Source organism: Aedes aegypti, chromosome 2 (genome assembly GCF_002204515.2).
Source record: "Aedes aegypti strain LVP_AGWG chromosome 2, AaegL5.0 Primary Assembly, whole genome shotgun sequence".
Lineage (NCBI taxonomy): Eukaryota > Metazoa > Arthropoda > Insecta > Diptera > Culicidae > Aedes > Aedes aegypti.
Window position 1 is genome coordinate 125,442,611 of NC_035108.1, and position 19,470 is coordinate 125,462,080.

Genomic DNA, 19,470 nt, shown 5'->3' on the forward strand with positions numbered 1-19,470 from the left:
AAAATCTGTGCTTGTCTGTTTCACCATCCACATTTACAACCACATCACCATAACAAGAGTTGGTCGATTTTGCCTTTGGTCGATCGCACGGTTGCTGAATCAACCCGTTTCTCGACCGAGAAACGAGAATGTACATATTCTCCACCAACACCACCACAAGCTGAACCAATGATGAATAGAAACAACCTGTTTTTCTCCGATTTTCCACATTTTCACCCATCCAGCAGCAGAAGTTGGACATAAAAAAGATCGTACGGTTTTCGTCTTCATGCTCAACCAGAGTCGCGCGCTGTTGCTGTTCCACGTCAAATCTGCTCCCCTTGCCCCAAAAGTCCCCTTCAAAAAGCCTCCCTCACTTGAACGGTGAAGTCCTAGTAAAGCAGTGGGAGAAATCACTCCACAATACATAGAGCCACAATGTTGCTCGAAAGCACGCCCCAAAAATTTGGCAGCTCTTGCTTCGGTGGTGGAAAACATGTTGCCAAGGAAAAACTCCACCCTCGGAAAGAAAATGTCCGCTGCTATGCTCCGAGGAAAATTAAAAAGGCTCGTGAGCGTGGGTGTTGAGAGAGAGAGAGACTGGAGGGTTGTTCACCGAAAGAGTGATGCCAGCTGCTTTGGCACATCTGGAAAAGTCTTAAAAGCGACATCAAATTGATCGTACTTGCACAAGATTGAGGTAAACATAACATCACTTTGTATTCTATGTTCTAAAGTTTGTTTATACAACCCCGTATAGTCTACACACTTAAAAAAAATTACGGATTACGGTGAAATAAAATACCGAACTAAATCTGTACAAGATCATTTAACCGGTTCTCCCGTGAAATCTAGAAATTTACCCTATATTGGTAAAAAATTACCGAACTATCAGCGGCGCAAAAAATCACCTATACCTGTAAAATAACTACAGAATGTTCGGTGAGTGGAAATATTTCACCGTATACTGTGATTTTTACCGAACTACTGTAATAACGGCAGGACGCCATATTGGAAATCAAGGAATCTGTCAAAACAAAAAGTGGCAATAACAAAAAAGTTCTGTGGAAGCAAGAGTGGCCGTGAAAAGCAGCGGAAATGGAAGAAATTCTGGAACAACTCGAGAATCAGGACGAGAGGCTGGTCGGTGTTTTCCGTAAGTATCACAGACACGCATTTCAAACCAATTTTTTTGTTTTTCTAGTCAATTATCTGTTGTTACTGTCGGGCTATAGTTCCAGGTTATGTGACAGAGTTGCATCGTCATATAACTGACCAGGAACAAACATTTCAGATCCGGGAATATATATTTTACGATTGTACTTTCGCTAAATGTAATGCTCGTTATGGGAAATTCTATACCCTCAAACGACATATTATCGAAAAGCATCCGATAAGAACGCCTCAGGATACACGCGACATAGAACGTAGTAAAGAACTTGATATTGAAGAAGAATTTGAGGAGCAGGAAGAGGATGTTCCTTTTAAGACGGATAAAATCGATTTAGGTGAAATCCGAAAGCTGATTGGCCTGAACATTTGCCGGCTTTCTAGTGACGTTGGCTTACCACAGTCAAAAATCGCAGAAGTCATAAAAATTTGCGACACTGTCGTTCATCATGTCGCAGAATATTTGGAGGAACGGGTACTCGATTTTTTAAATATTCATAATATCCAGGCACTTAATAAGGACGTCATCGAGCTGAGAAACCATTTTCAGTTAGAACTTTTTTTCGGATATTGACACATTTCAAAAACAGTCCAAGTTCTTGGACAGTTTGAGTGGAACAGCTCCAGCTCCACGAGATGTTTTGTTGAACCGCCGATAAGATGTTCGACATGTAAAATCGGTTCCCAAAAAAATACTGGTAAATGAGACGGCATCCTATATAAATATCATAGATACGATAAAATTTCTGTTTCGGAATCCTTGCAATAAAAAGCTTCTAATGGAATCGGAAGAAACTAATACCCCACGTGTAAAAGAATTCAGCTCATTTGAATCGGGAGAACTATTCAAAAACAGCAATATTTTCCAAGAAAATCCTCATTGCGTTCGACTTAGTTTGTATCAAGACGATGTTGAACTAGGCAACGCATTCAGCTCGCGAGCTGGCATTAACAAAGTGTGTAACTTTAACTTCAAAATACAGAATCTTCTTGAGAAATGAAACAGCTCTCCAAAAACGGTATATCCTCTTCTCTTCTGTAATGCCATTGACGCTAAAAAACAAGGATTTCAAAAAATTCTACGGCCTCTAGTAGAAGATCTTAAAAAACTCGAGGAAGGTATCATCGTTTACTACGGAAACGAAGAGTTACTCAAAGCGGTTGTCACTATGTTTTGCGGAGACACTCTTGCGGTTCATGACGTATTCGGGCTTCTAGGACCAAGCGCGAAGTATTTCTGTCGAATTTGTCAAATATCTAGAGAAGAATTCCATAAGAACCCAACTGATGAATTCGATCTGCTAGAGAATGGTACAACCAAAATTTCGAAGCTGTGCAAAATGGATCCATCAGCCCAAAGGATTGTGGGTTGAAGCTAACAGAGTGTATACTTAGTATTTTGATTTTTTAAAATCATAAATTCTCCCTGGTTATCTGTGCTAAACATGACACATCGAGATTCTGGAATATATTGATTATTGCAAATTATGAATATATTGGATATTGCAAATAATGGTGCTTTTCATAACTTCGGATGTTATTCACAACAAACTAACATATGCAATATCAATAATATAGTCGACTCTCCACATCTTGATGCTCCACATTTTAATATCTCTCCATATGTCGATGATTCGCTTGAAGGGAGCTTAATTGGGAGCAAGAAATGACGTCTGATGTTTATTACCTTTCCCATTTTCCAGACAACGAAACGTTTTTCAATGTAGTATTCATTAAAACTGTGTTCTTTGTCTCGATCTTGGAAAGTAATTCCGCATGGTTCAGGATAACTTTTATTCTCCATGATTTAAAAAAAAAATCAAATTGTAATAACTTCATGGACTTTCAATCGTCTTTCGAGTTTTCTGCTGTTTTGGAAAGAATATTTATTTCAATTTTACTTAAAAATATAAGAAAATTCAAAAAAAGGGGGGGTTTTGTTGGGAGGTGTTTTGTGAAAACAGGAAATTAAAAACGTACGTCCTTCTACTTTAATGAACATTCGGGATTGTAATCTTTAAACCTTATTGGTATCTGCAGATAACAACTCCATATAATTAGCTTTTTTCGATGGCAATCGAGCAGTGTTGCCATCTATTATAAATAAAAGTTTAATGAGCATTTTTGAAAGTTTTCAATCCATGCTTCAACTTTGCCAAGTATCTCGAATCAGTATTTCCACATGTAGATGTTGCTTGTGCACCATTCACCGTGCGTATAGTTTTCGTCATGATTTAATTTTGTATCTTGAAGAAACGTTGTTGGCGGAGCAACTATGTTGTTAGTCGTGCACGCACTCATTTTTAAGATTGAATACTCATAATACTTTACAATAAAAACTATAAAAGTTTAAAAATTGGCAAAATAATTATTTTTTCATTCAAATCGTTATAGGAAGTTTGACTGTATTGACCAAACCATTCCATATTCACTTAAAAACTAAATATGAAGTAGTTTAATGACGACATAACAATAATACTAATATTACCGAATAATTTCATGCATTTTACACTAATGCACGGTAATAGGAACCATATATATTGAAAATTTTCACTGTGCACCAAACGACTATTCAATTGTTATTTTAGCTTTGTGCACTTGTCGAAAGTTCGAATTCATATGTTTTTAATTTATGCAGATTAGTGCCTTTGGAATCGTGAGTAGGGGCACAAGCCAGCCATTGTGACAGTTATGTTTGAATTCCAACATGTTTCACCTTAAGAAAAAATAGCGGTATTTTGCTGCTTGAGACGAAAAACTGTTCCACCGTGTAATCGAGAAAATTTACAAATAATTTCAAATAGGGTAAGTGATCCATTAGCTGTGGGTGTTCCTATAGTTGCGGTAGTGCAATTTTCACTGTTTTTATAACATAAGCCACAGAATCGATACTGCCAATTGACGTATTGGTTTGTTGATAAACGGAATAGTTGAAAAAAGCATTCAAATTGCTTTAAAACTGATGAAATATCATTAAAATTGCTAAAACTTTTCTTACTTGTACCGATAGTTGCGGTAAAAAGTGGAGGATTCCATAAGAAAACCACGGATACCGCACCTATAGGAACACAAATTAAAAATATACCGCAACTAAAGAAACAGTGTACCAATGGACCGATGCACGAGTTCACTAATTTGACGTTTCAGCGGTGCCGAATTCACTAGTTTCCATGGTGACATAAATAACACGGCACCGCTAAAACGTCAAATAGTGAATTCGTGCATTGGTCCATAGTGGAGGCATTATTTTTCACTGACATGCAGTGGGTTACTGCGAATCATTTTTCCCATTAAGTCAATGATCGTTACTTTCCGTTACAACATTAACATGTACCTTAATTGCGCTTCTTGAATTTAGGCGGTTAAATGAAGTTCAATCGTGCTTAGTACTTTCACTATTGGTACATCTACCCTATTATGGAATTTCTTTTCTTTTCGTGGTCACTAATGTATTTGCATTTGGAAATATCAACGCGGCACCTAAATTTAGGTATTATGTTGACTAATCTGCAAATCTGTTTCTTAACATTTTTTGTTAAACCAATATATTTTATAGGGGAAGAGCACCAATTTTCTACTCAGCACTAATTTTCGACCCATTCATATGATTTTAACCGACTTTGTATGAAAATCCAAATATAAGCTCAGAATTCTTGTAGGCCGAAAAAATGTCGAACAATGCTTTTTCCACTACCTGAATTAATTACTGATTGTTTCATTAATCCAAAAAAATTTTTTCCAAACATGTAGTTACAAACTTGTTTAATGTTTTCATGGTAACAATAACAAAAACACTATTTATTAAATTTAACGCGTATAGAACTTAGAACCAAAATTAATAACTAAAACAGGAAATAAATATGGTTAAAACGGACTTTTGAGCGCTACAGAATATAAAACTATTATTCACTACCTGTCGTTTTAGTTAGTAATTAATATCTAACTTTGTTTTGAATTTCTGAATTTCAATTTTAGTTTTAACTTCATAAACGGTCTCTAGTGAAATTATGGCAGATATATTGTTGTAAACGAGTTTAGTGTTTAAACTTTAGTATAAATACAGTGTAGCATGATATAGGATGAAACCCCAAGTTTCATTGATACTCAAATTTGTAGCAAGTTGCCTCAATCCGCATGTATGGTTTTTTTTACCGATATTACACTTTCTGATTATTATCGATATTTTTATAGTCTGTCATCAGGAGAATTCAAAATAATGATACCAGGAAACTGCTAACACTGGCAGCCCCAAAGCAATACCATCGAAAAGGATGGGGAGAAGAGATCCAACATAGGCGCTTCCTACCCTATCCAACCCCCCACAATCAAGCATACGTGCCTCAGCAGATGCAGAATTTGAGAGCAATTCAAAGAGAGTAATGTAAATGGGGAGAATATCGCTGAGCAAGCACGAACCCGAAGCTAGAATATGTTCACTTGATGAGCAAAAGAACCTTCCGTCTTCCATCCATCGTGGACTCCGCAACACTCTACCGGAGGTCCTGGACGACATGGGGAGCGGGCGGTAAAATATATCGTCCTAAAATATATCATATTGAAAGCTTTTCTATTGCTTTTTCATGTATTCGCGCATATGTGTAGTGCTCGTATTGTTGCTGTCTCGCTCATTCGCTTCTCGCGCTCTTCCCACCCAACGAAGCGAAGCATGATGCTTCTGCTTTCCATGATGAAGGAACAATATTTTCCTACCCTTATGCTTTGGGTCCCTATGTTTATGTACATTATAATTGCCGGTCGGTCTGGTTCTTCTCTGGTTTCAGAACGGCATCCCTTCGCGCTCTTCGCAGTTTGTGTGTGTTTCTGCGCGCCCCTGAAACGATATGTTCGTGATTTTTTCTCTTCCCTCCCGTTTTTGGCTAGGAAAAACCACGTGGCACTCCGGGGAAGGGCAAGCGGGTGGTTACAGCGTTAAACCTGCTCGTTGCTCAAAGCTCTGGGTATAGATTCGAGCGCTGGCTTGCAATCAAAAACAGTTTAGCAGCAGATTTCGAGGAAACAAGTGGCTTCTGGCGCAGTTCTCTTTCCTCCTGTTTGAAGTGTTGGTGGATAGAATATTAGAAGTGCAAAGTGCCCCGCAAGAAGGACTTTGACTGAATCGTGAGTGGAATACATTTGAATCGATTACCTTTGGGAAGTGAGTGTTGAAGATTTGCGAAGGATTTGACATAAGTGGACAATGACGATGGACATCAGACAGTCGAGGCTAAATGTGAAAATTAACGGACATTGTGCGACAAGTGCTTGCGATAGTGACGTGAGTGGAATGGAAATGGCTCAGACTAAGTTGGATAATTTCCGAGCCGGGAAGAACCCCGGAAAACGGTCATTCGATGTGGCATTTCTAATGATGCCGGACGAGAAGTTGAAAACCAAACAAGTGAAGAAAGTACATTCGCCGACAATCGATGTGGAAAGTGATTCGACTCAGTCTACCCGGTCAGAAGATTTATCAGTGAAGAACGGATTCAGTCCAATTCGGCCAGTTGAGGAGCGGAATTTCAACCTGGATTTGCTCAGCCGACCTCGCCCGCAGGAAGGCAGCCCACATTCTATCCCGGATCTAAGCAATGACAGGCTTGCTTACATGCTACCCAGTGCGAGATTCTACGAAAATCCTAGTCTTATGGCGATCCGAGAGAAAGCAGCAGGCAACTTCCTCGATGCAGATCTTCCTCGGAGTGCATTCTCCAAAGTAACCAGCATCACCGTATCGGACTCTCCTATACCTCCGCTGAGTCCCGACCAACACAGTTGTCCATCAACCAGCCCGCCTATTTCCATCAGTCCCGGAGCTCCCGTAAATTTCCGATACGATTACCCGTTCATGAACGGGAGTCCTCAAACTCCGCCGGATCTGACTCCACCACCTCCAACAAAAACCAAGCAACAAATGATGTACCGACCCCCGATGCAAGATCCAGAACTTCCCCAAACTTACTTCCCATCGCCTCCTTTTATGCCGTTTGGTCCAGGAGGACCCCCTGGACTTCTCCCCGAAGTAGACGGAATCATCCGTAATCCGGCAGCGGCTGCCATCCTATCAACCCTGCTGCCGACGGCCATGGGAGCGTTTTCCCTGTCAGCTCAGAATACCTGCGCCAAGTGTAACATCAGCTTCAGGATGACCAGCGATCTGGTTTATCATATGCGATCGCACCACAAGAACGATCATCAACAGGATCCCCAGCGAAGGAAGCGCGAGGAAAAGCTGAAGTGCCCGGTGTGTAACGAGAGCTTCCGGGAGCGGCATCATCTGACGAGGCACATGACGGCGCACCAGGACAAAGCTGGAGATTTGCTGGACCCCAAGAAGAGGACCGCGGAGCAACGGGCCGCAGCAGGTCGGTCATAAAACAGGTGCAAGCGTGGTAGGATGTGTTAGATAACTAGTTAGTAGCGACGTTGCGTAGGCTAAAATGTGGTCTGATGTTTTTATGGGTATGCAAGAGACTATGATAGGAAGAAGTACTGTGATAAATAGTTTGATTTTGCGAAAGCTCAGTATATGATCGCAGAAAATGTTGAAAGGTAATATATTTCGATTCTAATCAAAAATGGGCAAATCTTAGTAGTACCAATTAAGGTTCCAGCCACGTCATTTATTTCATCTATTATCACAAAGGCGTAATCATCAATTACACAGCGGAACACAAATAACCTTTTCAATGATCAAATGTGTCCATTAAATATGGGGCTGCTGAAACAGTTGTCGCCTTCGGAAATATTCCAGCGCGTCACAATTTTGTGCTACAGGTCATCAAAGTTGCATAAAATAATATTTGAATGAAGTATAAACGATGACGTTTTATAATATTTTATAATTAAATTAATCAAGTATGCAAAATAGGACCAAAACTTATGAGACATAATTTGACTGAGATCTCACAATTTGATATTGATTTAATTAAATTTTGGACATACTTGCAGCCTTCATGAGAAATTGATCATTTGATTTATATGGCCAGATACAATACTTTTCCAAGTCATCAACAATAACCTCATGAAAACATAACAAACTTCATTGAAACGTATTCTTAAAGATCTGAAAACTAAGTTCAGCATTAAATTAAACATATAAATCTTCAAACAAGCTAGTTAACTTGCGTACAATTGGACTGTAATCGATAAATAATGCATCTTCAACCATTAATATCTGAAAAACCAGACGTGATATAACATTTTTGAAAAAAGCAGTAGATTCAGCAACCTAAAAATAATTAAACAGTGATACTTTGGTGCTTGAGAAAAAAAAATTGTTCCGCAGTGAGACTTGTCAATAATTGCAATCCTCACACAGAAAAGTTTAAAATCCTTTCAACAAATATCCTAAAAGATGAAACCAACATTCGAGGTAACAAACATGATTATCATAAAATTATTTCCCATCAATCTACAGTTTACCCACTTTCGGGTGATAATGGACTTTTTGAATTATCTCTATTCCCACGGCTTTTCGCTTTTTGCGAGTTCGCCATTCATAAAGCTTAACATTAAAGCATAATAATGTTGGCAGGTAGTATAAGTGTTTTTTACAGCGTGAAAATGAAATGGCAAAATTGGTCAATACAACTATTGATTCGCTTTTCTGTACTTTCAGCTGGTCATGAAGAGATATAATAAAACACAAGTTATTGTCATGATTAACATTGAGTTTCATCGAATTTGCAAGATTTTTTTCTGGAAGCCTTCAAATTTTAACAAATGTTTATCGAAATGCCTTCTAGAAGAGCAAAACTTGGCTAGAAAACTTTTATAGCTACACCTTAGAGCCCAAGTTATCAGAAAAAGAGACAAAATATTTTTATTATCAATTTCATTTTTGAATCACAATTTTGAGACCAGTTGGTTGATTTTTCAAACTTTAACAATTCAGTAGTCGCGCTGTTGTATTTTGTAGAACGGTTAACGGTCAATGTCAACTGCAAGATCTTTAATTCCTGAAACATTTCCAAGAGAAAGCTATAGGAGTAAAGTTTCAATTACTTTTGAACATTTTTAGCTTTTGAAATGCGAAGGAAGTGACGGAACTATCTGATCAATGTTTTTCAACAATATTTTGCTGAAATTTCAGGACTACGTGTTGAAATCGGGATATCAAAGAAATCTCTTTCATTCTTTGAACATTTATAACCTTAAAGCGGTGGATTGGGTTGACACGATTTCTTAAGAAATTATGAGCACTGTTAGGAAAAATAACTGAGATAAAAAATAAAGTGAATCCAGATTTTATGCCGATTATCCCGAAACTAGCCTTTCGATTTCTTTAATGTTTTTTTCTACAGTAAGCTGAAATCTATCAGAAGGCCGGCTCCAAAGGCACGTTCCCCACCAGTTGGGAGATTTGTGCCATAAGCTGAAATCTAACTCTACGTTTTACGACCAGAAAAAAACTAAGAGCCTAAAATATTTGTTTTATTTTTGTAAAAAAAATCCATTAAAACAAAATGTTTCTATATTCAGTATTCAAAACAAGTTTTAAGCAAAATTTCATCACATTTCTAACTGTTTACAAATTAATTTAGTAAATAAAAGAAAATTAACCACATTTAGGATACCATTCAAGATGTTGAGTTGCGCTTATCATTGTTAAAATTTAGGACCTGATAACTTATAGGATGGTTGAATAAGATTCTACAACGATGATAAACACATTGCAAACTTGGATAACTCTAATAAGATTTGAAATGCGTTTATTTCAATGTGTATATTTAATCCAAAAATTTGCAATAAATCAAAACAGATAAAGATAAGAAAACAAAATATTCTATGAAAATAGATTGCAACATGACGAAAATAATAATGTATTAGAATTTGTTATTTGATTTTTGTTTATCTTTTTAAAATGTATTTTACTGAAGATTTGTAAGTTATTGAGGCTATTCATGCACTAAAGTATTAAGCTAATTAAGGTGAATACAAAACGAAACCAAACTTCGAATTTTCAAGTGCACAATAGGCCGTCCCTTATTTTTCGAAAATGTGAAATGTTATAAGTTCGTCATTGTAAAGTGCTCGTTCTGGTAAGAAAAAAATCAGGTAAAAATTTGAACGCTGAGTAGTCCCCCAAAGGCTTTGAAGGTATCAGGTGTACATGACCCCCGTGTGCAAATCGAGCTCGCTGCTCTAGTGCACGCTACCAGGGTATACTTAGCCACTAGTTACACATTATCATGTGCGCGTTGATAGTCATCATAAAAGTTTAATTCCTTTGTAATTATGAATGTTATATCAAGAAGCTTTATTCAATAGATAATCATTGTTTAAAACAAGTTATTAGTTTGACCAACACCCCGTAGTTGGGTAAATGTTGACAATAAAGGAAAAAAGAAGTTATTTTTACCCGATTTGACAAATTAACCGTAACTAACTAACTAAAATAATATTTTATACTATGTACATCTTTATAACAGTGTACGCTGACATAAAATTAACAACTACAAAGAAAACAAACATCTATGCTCACTATCAACTCGCGCAGGGTAACTTGTTACCCGTAGCTTTTCGTATTCACGAAGCGTGCACTAGAGCAGCGCGCTTGATTTGCGCAGGGGGTCATATAAATCTCACACCTTTAAGGCCTTTGGGGGACCACTTTGCGTCCACGTAGGGACTTCAAACTTTTACCTGATTTTTTTCTTACCAAAACGAGCACTTTACAATGATGAACTTATAACATTTCGCATTTTCGAAAAATAAGGGACGGCCTAGTGCACAAGACTGGAGGATCTGACAACACATCGCATTGAAAACCAATCAAATTAATTTTCAACGCGGAGCGCTGTTTAGTTCTCAAGTCTTGTGCTCTTGAAAATTTGAGGTGTGGATTCGTTCTATAATCACCTTAAGAAATACATTTCAGTTATGGTTGCCCTGAAACTACAGTGTTTGTGGTTTTTTTTTTCTAAGATATTTGGTTCGAACAAAGTGCTCAAATTCAGAATAAGTATTATAGTTTATTATGAATCGAATTTTTTATGAATTATCGAAAACTGGTTCATCCAACAGACAGCATTAATTCCCAGCATCAACATCATTCTTTTTGTTTCTGGCGTAATGTACCTACAAGAACAGAGCCAGAGTTTTTATCTTTTAATGATAAGAAAATTGTGAAACGCTAATAGAATCGACGCTTTGCTTGCTCTTGCGAGGGCGAACGAAGAATACTTGTTCGGCATACAATTCATTTATCGAATAATATCGCGAATCCGGTAAGGCGTGAATATATCAAGGATCGCATCATCAACTAAAGATAACTCCCAGATCCTTACCTTATCCCACTAACCCAATATCCTTTCCATGACAACTATGGAGATGCAGAAGATTCTTCGGTATATAAAACCAATGGTTGTCTAACTAACATTCCTTCCCTTCCCCGATGACCGTAAGGACGTGGCCGGCGCCGTTATTGACTTCATAAGTTTGAACTCTCGATTTGTGCACATTGAAGAATGGTAAGCTAATCCTAAGCCCCATTCACTAAATCCCTATGCAACTTCGATTGCTCCGGTCAATCATGGAGTAGCAACTACGAATTGTACGGTCATTTATGCTCTCATGCTCATGCTCAAACGAAAATTCTGCCACCACCTGACGTTTTAATAAATAACAATAAAATATCATTATAGAATTACTAGGTTAGGTCAGATCTTTAAATATTATTTCTTGATTCTGTAATGAATCATTACGATATCTTGCCATTTTAGTTTAGTTTATGACTTCATTATTTACTAGCATAAAAATTAATTCTGAAAGGGTTTTGTGTGGAGATTTGTGTACGAATATCTGCAGGAGTTTTTGACAGTTAATAAATGACCCCCCAATCTACAACATCATTTTTGGCCTCAAAAATTTGTTAAAATTGTGGAAACCTTCTGTTGTTCTTCGTGCACCATTTTGTACATAATGTATTAAAATACATCAGTGGTAAGATCTACTTACATAATGGTTTTTATATATCGGTCGATGAACTGCGTGAAAAACGCCTTATTCAAAAACGACGTAAAAAAAACTTCATGTTTTTCAGAATTTCATGACCATACGAATCATAATGTAGAACATTGTTTTATATGAACAACATTTTCTGATGCAGTTTTTTTTTTGTCAAAAACATCATTTTATTTATAACTATTTTTTCTAGTTTTTTAAATAATTTCATAAAAGTCAGAAACAACGCAAATGCTGCTTTTAATACAAGGTTGATAAAAAAATTGTCACTTTTTCATACAAATTAAGGCTCAAAATAAACAATATTGTTGTAATAAACTTACTGTCCTAAGAATTTCAATTGTTGTTCAACAGAGCGTAAAGATGCACCTGATCTAAATATGATAACGTAAAATTGCTCTAGGATGTTGATACAGCATTGAATCTTCAATTATTACGGGGCGTTAAGACTCAATTTAGAATCGGTAATTTGCCAAAGTTGAAACACAAGTTTCCTCGCTAAGAGATTGAAATTCTAATAAAGCAAGAACATTCGTTTATCATAGGACGTTCTTATTTTTCTTGATGTGTTGATCAATCGAAAGGAAACTATTATTTTTAGTTGTTACAAATGCCTGAGCTCCTATTTTTCGTTGGTTTTAGAATTTCTTTCACGATTTTCGCCACAATTTTTTCTACAGAAAACTTTTTTTTTTATTTATTTAACAGATTTTTAAGAATTGTAATTCGTAGTTATTTCTCTGCTTAAAAATATTCAGTGAATTCCAAATATAAAAAAAACTGATCAAATTTTTGGAAATCGGTACAGAAACCTATAGAACATATTCACAAGTGATTTTAAGAACATACAATTTTGAGGTTTTGTTCGGCCATGCGTCACTGTGTGATGTCCTAAAGGGCGTAAACTAAGACAAGACGTGTCAGGTCAAAGTACAAAAACGAAATCATTTGCCTGTCAGAAAAGACCACTTCTCATTGGTCGTTTTGGCAAAGGCCTACTTTCACATCGTTGAGTTGGATTGCAACAGGGCACCTTGTTGCTGACCCAGCCATGTGGCTAGTTCATAAATTTGATTTTTTACCAAAATTGTGGAAATTTTTCCAGAAATTGTTTTGTTGTAAATCTATTTTTATTCGATTTTAAATTAAATAAAAATACTCAAATTCCAAATTAAATAAAAATACTCAATTGAGAGCAAAATAATGGAAATTGTGTCATTTTTCTCTAAATATATCAGGGGACGGACCTGGTGTAGTGGTTAGAACACACGCCTCTCACGCCGAGGACCAGGGATCGAATCCCATCCCCGAGATAGTCACTAAAAATTTCAGTGACGACTTCCTTCGGAAGGGAAGTAAAGCCGTTGGTCCCGAGATGAACTAGCCCAGGGCTAAAAAACTCGTTAATAAAGATAGTCCAGTCTAAATATATCAACGGTTGAATATAAACCTGATTTTGTATTGCTCTGGACAGTGATGCATTTGAACGCGTTCAGTTCCCGTTCCGGTTCAATTTGTTGAACGCAGTGATCAAGTAGGCTTGAACATCGTGCAGTTCATAAAAATGAACGCGAGCGAGCCGAAAATTGAACCCAATTGACTTTGACTGACTTTTGACAAAAATCTATAAAGTTAAGTTTTTGATATGCAAAACATGAAAGGCTGTATGTTTTTTTTTTGGTAATTGCGAACTGAACGGGTCGTTCTTGAGCAGCAGCGGGCTCTTGCTCATAAGTTCATTGTCTACTGCGTTCTCGTTCAAGTTTGACTCGGGCTCCGTTCACTTTTGGCTCGCGTTCAGTTTAAAATGCATCACTGGCTCTGGATGAATGAAGCTTGCAAGAAACAACCAAATTATGAGCCTTGATGTTCGAATTTGTTCACAAGATTAGCCTAAAGCGGATACTGGTAGCACTGGCTTTTGTATCGTCAACAGGGCAGTCTTAGTTGAGCTCTCACGCCCTGTCCTAGGGCGTAAAGATTACCGGGTCTACGTGAGACAAGGTAAAATTACTCCAGGGCGTTGATAAAGGTTTGGAAATATCCATTGATGTCTTATAGAGCGTAAGATTGTTTCTTATTTCGAAAAGCTATATTACATTACTAACATTTTTCTTATGAATTTAGATGAAAATGGTAAAAACAAATCCAAGAAAAGTTTTTTTTTTGTCGTAAACTAAGCAGGACGACAGCACCGAACGCTTAAGTTTATACCTAAAACATACGTTAACTTAATTTTTGAATATATTTTTTTTTTTACTTAAGTCAAATTTTATCCTGGTTTTTGTGATTTTTTTTCACACCCATCGGTATAAACACCATTTTTGGGTGTATACAACTCCCCTCGGAGAAAATAGAAAACGTATATTTGAGTTATAACATTTTCTATCTACCTGTTTCTATCACACTTTCTATTGTTGTCAGAGAGAACAAAGGAATACAACCCAATAACCTAACTTTCACACGTTACCTCAAATTTGAGTAAGTGACAAAGTACTGAAAGTTGAGTGATTTGATCTGCCGGTTGAGTGAAGTATGTATTTTTTCACAAGCCTTCAAATGGAAACAAGTACATGCCCATCAACTCAAAATTAGGTTAACACACGAAACCAAATAACCTCTCCAATTAAGTGAAATAAACTCACGTTTAATTACTTCCCGTGGAGTAACGGCGTTGGTATAAAAATATATCTAAATGAAGGTCAAACATGATCACTTTTAATGAATGACTAAATTTGAACCCATTTTTTAAATTACAGTATACATTTGAGCGGAAAAAAATCAAACTAGTAGCAAGAACACTCCCTATAATGTTACTTAATAAATACAAGATTTTATCAAAAAAAAAAAAAACTAGGATTCTAATGGATCAACCAATATGTTCATTGGTCCAGAGCCATTTCTTGGCATTTCAAACTCTGCACTAAACACGGAATTGAACAACTGGTTGTTCGGTCAAATTCAATCAAATTGGAATACAGTTTCCAATGCGAATCAGTCCAAAAGGTTCGTAACAATAAACACGACACAAACACAAAAACTTATAGGTCTCAACAAAAGGGATCTCAGAACATACATCGGTCTAATAACTGGTCACTGCCCAAGCAGATACCACTTATACAAGATCGGTGTCGTCCAAAACACAAATTGCCGTTTCTGTGACGAGACGGACGAAACCTCACAACACCTTCTCTGCTCTTGCAGTGCACACATCCATCGTAGGTTCAAAATATTTGGCAAGCACTACTTACAGCCAGCTGATATTTGGAACGCATCCCCCAGGCAAGTGGTTAGCTTTATTGGGCTGATCACGCCAGATTGGGGGAATTACAACACTGCAACCTAGGACTTCTGCCCATCAATGGCAGATGGTTCAAAGTTCAGTCAAATGCGCAAAGTATTCCGGAGGCACATTTGCTACTGGAAAACATTGTGTACATAGAGTAATAGGGTATATCACAATAGTCCTGAAAAATGGACGCAGTGATCCCACACCCGACAGAAGAAGAAAAAGGACTCTATTGAGCTGGAAATGCTCATAAAGAAACCGACACGTTAATGCTTCCACACGGAGCAGGAAGCACCACACTAGACAACGGACTAGCATGCAACACCCAGTGGAACGGTCGGAAAACATTCATTTCGAAAAGTTTTTTGACATGTTGCGGGAATCGAATCTACACTCCTGAACACGATGCGGTTAAATGCCTTGGTGACACTTACTGAACGGCTATGAAGTCCACTTATATATTGCTGTGTGCTTTTGAAACGCAAATATCAAATGCGGGAACACCAAACGCGGTAATATTTGTAACAAGGAAGGCGAAGTCAAAGATTGACTTCCTTTGCTAGGTTGGCGGTGATATGGTTGCTTAGTATCGTTTGATTACTTTTTGTAATCGCATTTGAAGCCCAGTTAGACTGGATTTGCACGTCAAACGCAAACAGCAATAATTTAAAAAAAAATACAAATTAGGATGAGGCGCCTTGTAACTCAGGGGGCCCTTGAGACCACCATTAAACCACTAAACTACATTAAACACTAAAATTTTATATTAACACATATACTGAGCTTTTCGGTAATCCAATCCGCATGGGATTCGAACCCAGGACTCTTGTATGCTAGACGAGTGCTTTACTGACTAAGCTACCGAGCCACTTTTGGTGACCCAATAACTTAGATGGTTACAAGTTTCGAATTCAAATCCTGGGATGGGGTTATGAAAAGGGTCTGCGTGATATGTGGGGATTTGAATTCGAAACTTGTAACCATCTTAGTTATTAGGTCACCAAGTGGCTCGGTAGCTTAGATATTAAAGCACTCGTCTAGCATACAAGAGTCCTATGTTCGCATCCCAGCCGAGCACGTGGATTTTTTTTTTTTCATAATTTCACTCATATTTCATCCATTTTTACTACTCGTAATGAGTTAATTAACTATAATTTTACTGTTTGTATAGTAAACTTTATGAAACATATAGAAAATTTAATAGACTGCCGTGCTTGAGGGTGGGACATTTTGCATAAGAACGTTTCGCATAAGGACATTTAACATAAGTACGTTTTTGAATAATGGACTTTTGGCAATGTTACTTCTTTAAAATGCCACCTGTTCTTGATTGGAACTGCGAAACGTCCGTAATGCCAGACGTCCTTATGTAAAACGTTTTTTTTATGCGAAATGATACAAAAAAATAAAAATAAAAAAAACAAAAAATAAAAATAATTGTAAAAACTTCAAATTGAGGTCAGTCTTTGTACGTAAATGTACATAAGTGACATTTTGTAACTATAGTTGGTCTGTTTTTGAAATTAGATACTATGTTCAGAACATTTGATTTTCATTACATTTGAACTTTGATGTTTTGAATCAGAAGTAATATTTGCTCCGTATTATCAAATGAAAACTTTCACTTAATTTGATTTTTGAAAATTATAATGTGCTTTATGTATTAGTGTCGAAAATAACATTATGCTGGATGCATTTTTTTTTATTACAAGACAATAACTGTTTTTTTGTTTTGCTAAGTCCATAGCTTTGATTAGAATCGAAATAAGCTGCTAAGTATAACAAGGAGTGAAAAATTACACTGAAAAAGAGGTGTATAATGTGTAAAACTAGAAATCATCCTATCACAGTACTCAGCCATTTAAACTAAATTTATAATTAAATGAATCATCATCGCAAGACTTCACACACCAAAAGCATCGGGTCACATTTGGGATAATCATCCCGGCAAATCCCCTCAAAGCAATCCCCGATTAGGACAAAACAAAAGACTCAACCACAGAGCAACAAACCTACACCGACAACGACAGGCGATAAATCCCATCCACTTGAACCAGAGGCATCAGGCTCATCATGTTGATCCGTTTCTAGACAAACCATATGTATATGTATGAGTAAGGGTGGTATTAGTCTCGCGCCCGCGACAAGTGATTAAAATCCGCACATATTGCCAGCCAGTCAGACCCACACTTTAACGAAGCCCGTACAAAGTGATCCTATTTCCTCTCTGAGTGATGCAGGAGACCAAACATCTGTTCGTATTTCTCCTGGCTGCTTCACAGCAAAATCGAAACAAGTGTGAATCCTTCGGGCGTCAACCCTCCTCATTGTCGAGGACGTTTATAGCTGTGCAGATGATAGCCCTTTGCATTCTTACGAGGCCAGAGTATTAATTGAGAATAAATCAATGTGACGTTTCGAAATGTTACGAAATTTGAAAAATTTGAATAACATTCAAAAACTCTTAATTTCTCAAATTTCTTAATTTTGGTCAATTCAAGGAACATTAGGTTTGCGATGATTTATGTTGATCATCCTTTCGTTATCCACAGCTGCTCGGGATATTACTGCACACAAGGAGGGAACGCACTTACTCTCAAAAGTGATTGAAAATTGGTTTTGACAATATGGCCCAGCTAGTTTTTCCTGTCTTCTTCTCTCTCGAGCATTGTTAAATCAGAACGAATATCAAATAAGTTCACGCTAAGTGTCCAACCTGGGAATTAAGAACGGCCCTCATTTAAAAATGTGGCGTAAAGACGCAATCTATAATCAGTATGATTTGAATAGAGTTATGGTTGTTGATTGAGCAATGAAATCAGGGGCACAAACCCTGAATCGAATGTAAAGCGTTCGCATAGACAGAAAGTCATAATTAATGAATTAACAATTTAGTTTCAAACATTTGTGATATTAAATGTACTGTAGGCGATAATTTATAATAGAACATGCCCGGCCATCAGAGCCTGCTCGGAGAATCTCATTTCAAGCAATGATTATGACGGAACAAAAAATGTTTAATAAATGTTGTACAATTAGTGTAAAGAATATACGTTGATGGTTGGGTGTTTTATTCGACGGCATATCCGAAAAGTCAAGACAAGGAACGTGAATAATGATGGAATAAATGTGGAAAATGGGAATGCCGAAATAGACCATAAATCATCATTCCTTATCGTTTTGGTTCGCGCGTGATTGCATTGTGTGTTTTTTTTTCTGGTTCGCTATTTTTGGACCAGCCAAGCAGAATAAATCCATCATCATGGTAATGTTACTGGTAGAAACTGATTATTTCAGTAATTAAAAATAATAATCTCTATAATTATTGCGAAAATGTTTCTTTGAGTTCAACCATTAAATGGATAAACTATAGTGCTTAATCAATCAATTTTTAAGGACTTTTCATTTCATAAAGTTCATGCTAAATCTTCACTGGCGTAGCTAGGATTTTCTCTGAAGGGGCCTAACAAAATCTTGTTTTACGGAATTAATGGCGGTCGCAATATTCCCGATTTCCACAAATTTTGTAGCTTGCAAAGATTTATTTTGATTTTATTTGTTTAAGATTTTGTCTCATGTCGCCGCACATCAGTGATATTTGTAAATTTAAATTTTCACTAATGAAAATATTCATTTCTGTTTAATCCAATGAAAAATCCATCAAAAATGCTTCACGAGAAATAACATTTTTGACTCTACCACAAACATTGCAGGTATTTTCAAAATCATATGCTTGTTGTCGCATGGAAATTTGTTCATATTTTTTTTCTCCTGTGATACTTACGGATTTTTTTTCCAGGGATTGGTAGTTATTATTCAAGCTTTTTTCATGAAGTTTTAAACTGTTTTGTTTGTTAAAGATGTTAAAGAATTACCAAGGATTTCTCCAATAAATTGTAAGAGTCTCACCAAAATTGTCTTCAAGATCGCCAAGCACGAATTCTTTGCATAAATCATTCAAAGATTTCACCATCAGTTTTTTTCAAATTTGCCTTTAATGTTCTTAGGTAAGTCTCTGTTCAAAGTCCTTGAACAAAACTGCAAAAAATATTCAGAACTTCCTACAG

General features: G+C 36.8%; 1 protein-coding gene across 1 annotated transcript; it reads left to right on the forward strand.

Moving 5' to 3' along the window:
- Nucleotides 1-6,231: 6,231 nt before the first annotated feature.
- Nucleotides 6,232-7,754, forward strand: LOC5578617. The gene has a single exon (XM_001656986.2). It carries the CDS (start codon nucleotides 6,347-6,349, stop codon nucleotides 7,520-7,522), a length of 1,176 nt encoding a protein of 391 aa, XP_001657036.2. The 5' UTR covers nucleotides 6,232-6,346; the 3' UTR covers nucleotides 7,523-7,754.
- The last annotated feature ends 11,716 nt before the right edge of the window (nucleotides 7,755-19,470 follow it).

Coding starts and splice junctions, on each gene's coding strand:
- LOC5578617 (XM_001656986.2), top strand. CDS start 6,347: ATGACGATGGACATCAGACAGTCGAGGCTAAATGTGAAAATTAACGGA.